The sequence below is a fragment of the Chiloscyllium plagiosum genome, chromosome 17 (genome assembly GCF_004010195.1).
Source record: "Chiloscyllium plagiosum isolate BGI_BamShark_2017 chromosome 17, ASM401019v2, whole genome shotgun sequence".
NCBI lineage: Eukaryota > Metazoa > Chordata > Chondrichthyes > Orectolobiformes > Hemiscylliidae > Chiloscyllium > Chiloscyllium plagiosum.
The window spans coordinates 39,888,424-39,898,241 of NC_057726.1; the positions used below are offsets into that span (position 1 = coordinate 39,888,424).

The window sequence follows — 9,818 nt, forward strand, 5'->3', positions numbered from 1 at the left end:
CCTCCTTCCACCTATCACATTTCCAACACCCCTCCCCCAAGTCCCTCCTCCCTACCTTTTATCTTAGCCTGCTGGACACACTTTCCTCATTCCTGAAGAAGGGCTCATGCCCAAAACATCGATTCTCCTGCTCCTTGGATGCTGCCTGACCTGCTGCGCTTTTCCAGCAACACATTTTCATCACACGTTGCAACCAATCTATTTATTTAAAACAAGTTGGTGAACAGAATTTAGTGTAAAGTAATATTGCAGAACTTGCTAGGAAATAAGGTTAAGTTTAATGTGCAGGCTATTATTCAAGAGATAGGTCTGTCTGCCTTCTGCTAAAATATTGACCAGGCAGCAATGTAAATTCCTTGCTATATGCAGCAGGGAGCTAGCAATAACTGATTTCATTGTGTTAACCAATCTCTGAGCACAACTTTAATAAATAATAAAATAATGCAGTCAGAACATATTTTTGACACTGAGGCTCTAATGTTTTATTTCCTGAAATGGTGTATAGCTTCAGTATCATCATGATCATAAAACTTGGAGCCAATTTATTCTCACCTCGCAATAACTGAAACATGAGATTATGTAAGTAATTGCTCATCCCACTGATATATTCAAAATAATGCATTCAGCTCCATAAGCACATTTATATTTAAGAACATTTGAGTCAATCTTTCTCTAATCTAATCAAAGTATGTTTTTGTAGAAATTCTGAACACGCATATGAATTTTCTTTGCATATTTATGATTCCATTTTGTTGGTAGCAGCCAGCATAGATGCAAAAATTGAATTCTGATTCTGTATCAGCACAGCTGGCTTGTCGAATTCCACAGCCTGAAAAATAGTAACCGAATATTGTAATTATCTTATCAGCATTCTAACAAATGTGCACTGATGAGAAACACTAGGCTATAGATTCATGCTGGGCATAAAGAATAATGGTGCTGCAACTAGAATTGTGAATTTTAGCATTGTAGTAAAGATGAGCATCATGGATGTTGCTTACCTAATGGGGGAGGGGAAACACAGCTGCCATCAAATTACACCAGTTTTCTATTTGTAATCATATGGTTATGGGTCAGTCTTATCCCAACTATTATTTTATCATTTTCAGATAAGTACCGCCATTAGTATGTACTAATGATGATTCCATTGTGTGACTGTTCCCTAAATTACAATGCTTGATTTACACTCACTGTTGCTATATAGATATAGGACAGAACTATATAAAACTTTACAAATGAGCAATTCTTGCACTTTTTCTTTCCAATTCAACAACAAGTCTGATAAATGATAATTGTAATGGCCACAGTCTAATCGTCAAGGGGTTATTGAGGGGGGAAATTTCAATTATCTAGAGGCAGGTTGTCTATTGGTACTGTTAGTAGAAGCTATTGGCATTTAAAAGTATCCACAGCATCTGTATAGGACATCCTTACCTTTCCATTTTTCATAACTAGAATTCTGTCACATTCCAGAACTGTATTTATTCGATGTGCAATTGTCAGCATTGTGCAATCTTTAAATGCTTCTCTGATGGTCTGTTGAACCAACAAATCTGTTTCTGAATCAATGGATGCTGTAGCCTCATCTAAAACTATAATCTAATGGAGAAACAAATAGAGATTTATTATAAGGTATTCTATAATTGGATTTCCTTTCCTTTTAGGTTTTCTATCTTACCTTTGCACCATTAAAGCCATCTACACTGCACATGTGGTGCTTGAACTTACTCGTTGTTCTAGCAAGCAACAGATCAGTGCAATAATATCCAAAAGTGAAGAATTCATACATTCCAACAAATAAGGAAAATTCCAAAAGACAGACCTGCCATTCATGGTTAACTAAAAAAGTCAAAGATGGTATCAAAGACAAAAAAACCATAAAATTGTACAAAGAAAGGATCAGAAGATTAGACAGAATATTTTTAAAATGTAAAGAATTACTAAGAGATTAATAAGCAGGGAAAAAACTTGGAGGATGAGAGAAAGTTAGCCAAAATTATAAGAACAGATAAGAAATGTATTTTCAAATATTTTTAAAAAGGAATGAACAAAATAAATGTTCCTATCGAAAATGAGTCAGGGAAATTAATTATGGAGGTTAAAGAGCTAGGAGATTAATTGAAAAGATATTTTGTATGGGTCTTCACGAGAGGATATAAATAACATCCTGCAAGTAGCTGTAAGTCAGGATTTGAAAGAGACGGAGGAATTCAAGAAAGTTTCAGTTACCAAGGAAATAGTACTCAGTAAATTGTTAGAACTGCGAGTTAACAAGTTCTCAGGTCTTGATGAATTTTATTCTATGGCTCTCTGAAGAAGTAGCGAATGAGATGGTTGATGTGTTGATTAATTTTCCAAAAATTAATAGATTTGGGGAAGGTTCCTTTAGATTGTAAAATAGCTAATGTAATTCCTTTAGTCAAAAAGGACAGAGGCAGAAAGCAAGGAACTATTGGCCAGTTAGTTTAACAACTGTCACAGGGAAAATGTTAGAGGCTATTCTTAAAGACATTGTAACAGGGCACTTGGATAAGCTCAAGGTAATAAGGCAGAGCTAACATGGTTTAGTCAAAGGGAAGTCATGTCTGACTAACTTGTTGGAGTTATAGAGTCACAGTGTCATAGAGTCATTCAGCATGGAAACAGACCCTTTGGTCCAACTAGTCCACGCCGGCCACATTCCCAAACTAAACTAATCCCACTTGCCTATGTTTGGCCCTTATGTCTCCAAATCTTTCTTATTCACATAGTTATCCAAGTGTCTTTTAATTATTGTAAACGTATCTGCATCCACCACTTCCTCAGGCAGTTCATTCGTATACAAACCACACTGTGCAAAATAAATTAACCTTTATGTCCTTTTTAAGATGTTCTCCTCTCACCTTAAAAATAAGCCCCCAGTTTGGAACTTCCCCACTGTAGGAAGAGACCCTTGCTATTCACCTTCTCTATGCCTCTCAATATTTTTAAGGTAGATAGATTCTTGACTACCAACAGAATGAAAGTTTGTTGGAGGTTGCAGGAATGTAGAGTTGAGGATAAAACCAGATCAGGCTTAAAGGGCTAAGAGGCCTAACCTTGTTCCATGTTTCTGTATAACATCACAACTTCTTGATTCATGTCACTTTTGTTTTCAGCAACTGTCTCCTTTAAGACATTATTGGTAATGTTTGTTTAGTTCTTTCATACTTTTTATCCTTGAAGCCTAACTTTAATTTCTTTCTCTTACCTTTGAATGCCTCAGAAGAGCTCTTGCCATGCAAAGTAACTGACGTTCTCCAACGGAGAAGTTTTCCCCATTTTCAATCACATCAGAATCTAGTTTCTTTGGGAGTTTTGAAATCTTCAAAAATAAAAGAAGTTTCAAAATGACTAAGTAACATTGTATTCTTCCTCTGATAATTGTGTTTTCCTATAAAAGTTCAAAAATAATCTTTAACCAGTCTGTATATAAAAGAATGTAACCAATGCCTTTCTTGCTGCTGATTGTAAGAATTGTCATGATCTAAGCCTTGGAATAAGTATTTTCATCAACAGAGGACTGATTCTTTTTCCTCAGCTTTTCAAGTTGGTCTGGGAAATGGGAAGGCTGACAATATATCTCGGAGGAAAGTGTCGGGAAATGAGTACAGTGGTTGCCATGGGGCAGAAACATGTCAGCGTGTCTGCCAATTTGGCAACCAATCAAGTTGCTTAAGTGGCAATCAAGAGCTATCTCCCTTCCCACATCAGGAGGGCTGGGGCTGCTTGGGGAGACCAACAGGAATGGAGTAACCCACAGTCTGCAGATTTGGTCCCCTGATTGTAATATTTGCCCTGCAGCTCCTTACACTGTGCATAGCAACCCACCACACCTCCCCGATTGTCAAACTTGTCTGCCTGCCCAGCTTCCCCAAGATCCTCACCTTCTTCCAGGGTCATCTGGTGATTGATGCTCTTTCAATAGGACAGTGGAGGCCTCTCCTTAGCTCCCCCAGCAAAATACTGTCCTCAGCTCCCACCATTCCTGTACCATTAACCAAAGCCACAGGACTTTAAATTTCTTCTTGAATTCAATGCTGAGTCTTTTTTATCTCAAAACTTTTATTTTAAAAATGGGACCCACCTAATACATAGTTCTCTAGCTCTGCAGCTAGCATTTTATTACAAGGTGTACAAGGTGGGCTGGTGATCTTTCACTGTTCTGATCATTGGTTAATACAGCTTCTAGAGTTGTGTTGACCAAAGTTAATTGTTTATTTTCTGGTTGCTGGGAGAACAGATTGTCACTCGCAGTGTTGGAACATCTCATGACCAATCCTCCAGCAATCTAATATAAATGCATTCATTAGAAGGTTGTTTTGTTCTTTGAGGGCTCATTCGTTATGAAGGACAAGTCTTTGTTTTGGTAGGTAGAAACAGATGATACAGCAAAATGAGCATTCCATCAAAAAGTGAATTTAAAGCACAATTCTATACAAGCTGCTCTGATTGTCACTAAATTCGAAAATAACATCTGACATACTGTTTGAACCGAAGTAAACAGTGGAGGAAATATTGGATAAGACCCAAAATGAGTGCTGAGAAGTGTTGGGAATATAAAATTCATGCCGCCTGCTCATTTACATGATTGCAATATGTAGCTAACAGTAAGTGCACTGTTGATTAACTAGCCTTCTAAGTATCTGATGCACAAAATCCTAAGAGACTGGAATGCATTCAATATAGCATGAACAACTTAAAGCAAGCCAACTCCTTTTAAAGGGGAAATATGTTTTGCTTCGAAAAGTGATGGAATTGATCATACAAGTTTTAACCTGGGAGAGTCATGATTAGCCAATTACAGCCCTGTGTAATATTGATGCAGGTGGCCAGCAGGAAGAAAGGCTCCTCTACCCACAGAAGTCTAGTTGACCCTCCATCTTCAAATCTCATATTGCAACAACTGTCTCATTAATCTCACCCAAATTCAAAGTAGTATCCTCATCTCTCACTCACCAGTTTCCATCAATTATGGCTTGTAGCTGATATTCATAGCTTCCTCTGGCCCTTGTTCAGTTAGAACTGCTGAGGAGAAAGTGAGGTCTGCAGATGCTGGAGATCAGAGCTGGAAATGTGCTGCTGGAAAAGCGCAGCAGGTCAGGCAGCATCCAGGGAACAGGAGAATCGACGTTTCGGGCATAAGCCCTTCTTCCTGAAGAAGGGCTTATGCCCGAAACGTCGATTCTCCTGTTCCCTGGATGCTGCCTGACCTGCTGCGCTTTTCCAGCAACACATTTCCAGTTAGAACTGCTGCAAGCCTCACAGCCATAACTAACAACTATTTTGCCATGACAGCCACCCAAACAGGTTGCACCTCGCTTGCTGACATATTTTTCTGTCTTTTTCAGCATAGGCAAAGGCAGCAGCAAACACTGGAGCAATTACAGCCATATGTTTTCACCATAACAGAAGGGGGAGCATTGCTGGCCATTATTGCGGTGTCCATGACTGAAGCTGTGGCCAGAGATTAGATAGAATGGATCCAAGATGACAGTGGGCTCCTCCCTAACCTTCCTTCTCACATCTCATTTGCCCACCAGCACATAATCTCTTTTTGTGCTGAAAATTCTCTAAGTTTGCAACTTCCGTTTCTTTTACTCTTCTGTTTTTTTTCCCGCTGGTCAGGCAGTACTGCAGGAGAGTGAAGGAAGAAGAAACTGTTGATAATGAAATACTGTCCCCCAGTGCACACACATACAGCTTTTGGGTTTAGATGGTAAACTGTCTGTGCTTGAGAGGGTAGCTTAGAGGTAAAATGTGTAATGGTGAGGTACCAGACATTAGCGCCCTGCAACCAGACATTCGTGGGTCGGTTCACCAGAGAGTGCTTTGAGACTCAGATGAGGACTTCAGTCAAATAGAATAGGGAAAAATCTGGTGGATATGCATACACAATGCTGAGTGCATTGGGAGTATTGTCAGAAAATTACTAACAAAAAGTGTGGACACGTTTGGCAAAGTCTTGGCACACAGCTGTGAATGGGACTTGAAGTCCATCCTTTCTAAGGTGAAAATGATGAGCGATTCCATGTGAACATTTGTGATCCCACCCCGATTGTAATATCTGATGGCTGAATGTCTTAGCTTCCATTGCAGCACAAACAAAGGTCAGCAAAAATCTGACAGCTGCAGTGGGAGCTTGGACTCAAATGGTATGCTCAGACTGCTGATGTCATTTTTTAAATTCATTGGATCTTACAGTAATTTAACAATCTATTTGCCAAGGCTGTCAGCATTGCTGAAGTCTCTCCCTATGTGGAAGAAAGAGGCCATGACTTTGTGGAACACTCGTCTGCCTTCCTGTCTCTCTCGATGACAGCATTCATTCTGTCATCACTGTCATTCTGCAAATGTGTTGCTTGCTATTACCTATTAGCTAATCAGTCCAAACAGAAGCGGTGCAGTCCAAAGCTTGGTCTTCTATGGTAAAGCTGCTGAAGGCCATCTGTAGTCTTGTTCTCTGAATGTCAGAAGCCTTCTACCAGCAATTCTGCTGCCATTGTGGGAATGTTGCATTGCAGAACAGGTCGTTCTGTTTCATCAATGCAAATTCGCTGTAATATGATTGAAGAATTGGGGGCACTGTTTCTACAGTGCAAATGTTTAAAATGTGTGTTGGCTGTAATGCGATTACAGCATCAACACTTTAAGCACAGTTTCTAACAAGCAAATTTTCTATAATGCAGGGTTCCACAAGAATGCAACCATCGTGTTATAGAATAACTGACTGTATTATGTAAAGTCATATAGAAAACAGGCACCAAAGGAAAGCACAAGGTTAATTACTTCTGTATTGTTAAAAAAAAGACATTTGGTTGAAGATTTTCATCTTGCACTCATCAGGAAAAATATCAAAGTGAAGGGAAAACAACATTTATACTATATGAGACAAAAGTTCAAATGGTAGATGTGTTACTAGAAGAATGCACCAGTTAGTGAAGAATAACATTCTGGATCAGTGGTGCTGGAAGAGCACAGCAATTCAGGCAGCATCCGAAGACAGGCAAAATCGACGTTTCGGGCAAAAGCCCTTCATCAGGAATAAAGGCAGAGAGCCTGAAGCATGGAGAGATAAGCTAGAGGAGGGGGGGGGGGGGGAGAGAGTGGCATAGAGTACAATAGGTCAGTGGGGAACTGCAGTATTCCCAGTCTCTGACCTGCACTTGTAGCCACAGTATTTGGTCATTTAGATATTGTGGGGAATTCAACAATGGCAATGCTTTTGGATGGTAATGATTAGATCTCATGAATAAAGGCTGTGGATGATTGTGTGAGGAATGATGGTTCACCTAAAGTACAGTTTTCATTTTAATTGCAAATACAGCATGCTGAACATGGGATCTTGCAATTATACATTTATAGTTTCTCTTGACTAATTATAGGTTCCTGAAACTACAGTTACCCTGAAACAACCAACGAATGCTGGAGGAACTTAGCAGTTCGGCAGTTTCAGTGGAAAGAGAGACAGTTAACATTTAGAGTCCAGTATAACTTTTGTTCAGAACTGTGAATTCTGTGTTTGTTTAGGTTGATTCTATCTTTTGTTGGGGGTGATCTTTGCCTGAACTTGTATGCTTCAAGTAAGAATGTTGTCTAGGCCTTGCTGCATATGGAGATGAAATGCTTCTGTATTTCATGAGTTGTAAATGGTACTGAACACAGCAGTCACTAGCAAACATTTCACTCTGACATAAAGAAGGGGAGGTCATTGTTTAAACGATTCAAGATGGTCAGGTGTGGAGCATGACATTGATCAACTCCTGCAGCAATGTCTTGGAAATGAGCTGATTGATCTCCAACAGCTATAATCTTCCTTTGTGCTAGGTATGTTTCCACCCTGATTTGCTGTTAATTCAATTTTTCTCATGCTCTTTGATGTTGAACTTTATTAAATATAGTCTCGATGTCAAGGATAGTCAGTCTCACTTCATCTCTAGTTTTTAGTTCTTTTATCCATATTCAAACTAAGTCAGTAATAAGATCCAGAGCTGAGTGGGGCCGGACTGAATTTGAGCTGAACTGACTAAGTGCTGTCAACATTCCTTCCACTGCTTTGATCAGACAAATTTGTTTTTTTTTGCCTTTTTTGTGGGTTTGACATCACTGGGCAATTTTCTGTATTACAGGCTGATCACTTCAAGCAGTCCATTGAGGCTTGGCCTGTATTATCACAACAAAGTCGCATTAAGTGCTGGGTATTGAAGTCCCCCATCCCTAATGTATTAAATGTCTGGTTATCCTCAGTGCTTCTTTCAAGTGACCTTCAATATGGAGGAGTACTAATTTATTAGTTGAGGAAGGCTGGTAAGTGACAGGACCCACAATAGAGGGATAACTTGCCTTGGGCCAGGAGCAGCACCTGGTAGATGGTGATCAGGAACTTTCCTTGCCTGTATTCAGTCTGATGCTTTTGGAGTTTATGAAGTCCAAAATCAATATCAAGTATTCTCAGAACCTCTTCCTTCCAACAGTTTCGCAGTCCCTGGTGGGTCTAAGCTGCCAGTGGGCCTGGGAGTGTATTAGCATGATGACAGAGGGCCCTTGACCAATGGTTGTCGGTTAGGATTCACTGAACATGATTGTCAAGTTGTTGTTTGACTAATCCATGGGTCAACTTTTGCAATTTTAGCATGATGTTCCAATGTGTTAGTTGGTGAACTTTGAAGAGGTAGAATGTGCCGCCTTGTACCCAGGTTGATACCAGGCAGTTGTCTGGTTTTATCGTATGATTTCTCTAGTGGCTCTCTACAACTGAGTAGCTTGTTTAAAGTATTTCAGAAGATAAGTAGGAGGCAAATACATTATTTCATATCTGGAGTTGCATGACAGCTTTCCTTTCTTGAAGGACATTCATGAGGCTTTTTAGGACAATCTGTTATTAATCAGTAGTATTTTATATCTCACATTTTATTAAAATAATTTTAGATTCCTTTGATTATCTCCTACACATTTTTGCATTGTTTTTTTCCCACATAATGTTATACTCTCCTACTGTTCTAACTCTCAGTTCATACTTTGTGTTCTTGGGGACTTGCCTGATTTTCCTATGGTTGCCAGAATCTTTAGTCTTACGATCTGTAACTGCCTTGTGAATCATCTTGAGAAGCTTTGTTATATGAACAGAAGTGGTTAATATTGTGGTGCCTCAAGATGCTGTATTATGTCACTTTGGTTTGGAGGTGAATTGCAAAGCCTGAGTGAAAGGTATCCTGACAGTTGTTTCATGCTAGTGCTTGTGGCTGCTGGTGGGTGAAACCTGAAACGCCTGGGATTATATTGAGAGGGGTGAAGGGGCTCAGGTTTTATCATTATTAGTGAAACTGAATCTGTGTGTTTGCACAGAATCTTAGAATCCTTACAGTGTGGAAGCAGACCATTCACAAGCCTCATTCTTGATGAAGGACTTATGCCTGAAATGTCGACTCTTCTGCTCCTTGGGTGCTGCCTAAACTGGTTGTGCTTTTCCAGCACCACACTCTCCGACTCTGATTTCCAGCATCTGCAGTCGTCACTTTCTCCAAGCAGGCCATTCAGCCATCAAGTTCACACCAACCCATCCTCCCATGCCTGTAACCCTGCATTTAAAGAAGATACAAAGAAAACATTCAACAGCTTGCTGGTTTTGAAATTTGTATTTTTCAGTAAATCTTAATCGGGAGTTTTATTGGACCAGTATTGTAGAGGAGAAGGAAATAGATAGGATTAGATAAATGAGTTGTAAATAGTTGTTAGTTCTTGAAAAAAAGTTGTTCATTTTTACTTTAAATGGTGAGATTTGAGATAGTTCTTTACCCCTC

General features: G+C 39.4%; 1 protein-coding gene across 3 annotated transcripts in view; it reads right to left on the reverse strand.

Annotated features, from left to right (window-relative positions):
• Positions 1-455: 455 nt before the first annotated feature.
• The window catches only part of abcc12 (ATP-binding cassette, sub-family C (CFTR/MRP), member 12), a 123,816-nt gene continuing 114,453 nt past the window's right edge, over positions 456-9,818 (reverse strand). For all 3 annotated transcript variants that reach the window (XM_043706923.1, XM_043706921.1, XM_043706922.1), the window contains 3 exons: positions 3,230-3,343; positions 1,435-1,599; positions 456-829 (listed from right to left, as the gene is read on the reverse strand). In XM_043706923.1, the coding sequence (XP_043562858.1) occupies positions 737-829; positions 1,435-1,599; positions 3,230-3,343 (372 nt within the window). In that variant the 3' untranslated portion in view covers positions 456-736. The remainder of the gene's footprint in view (positions 830-1,434; positions 1,600-3,229; positions 3,344-9,818) is intronic.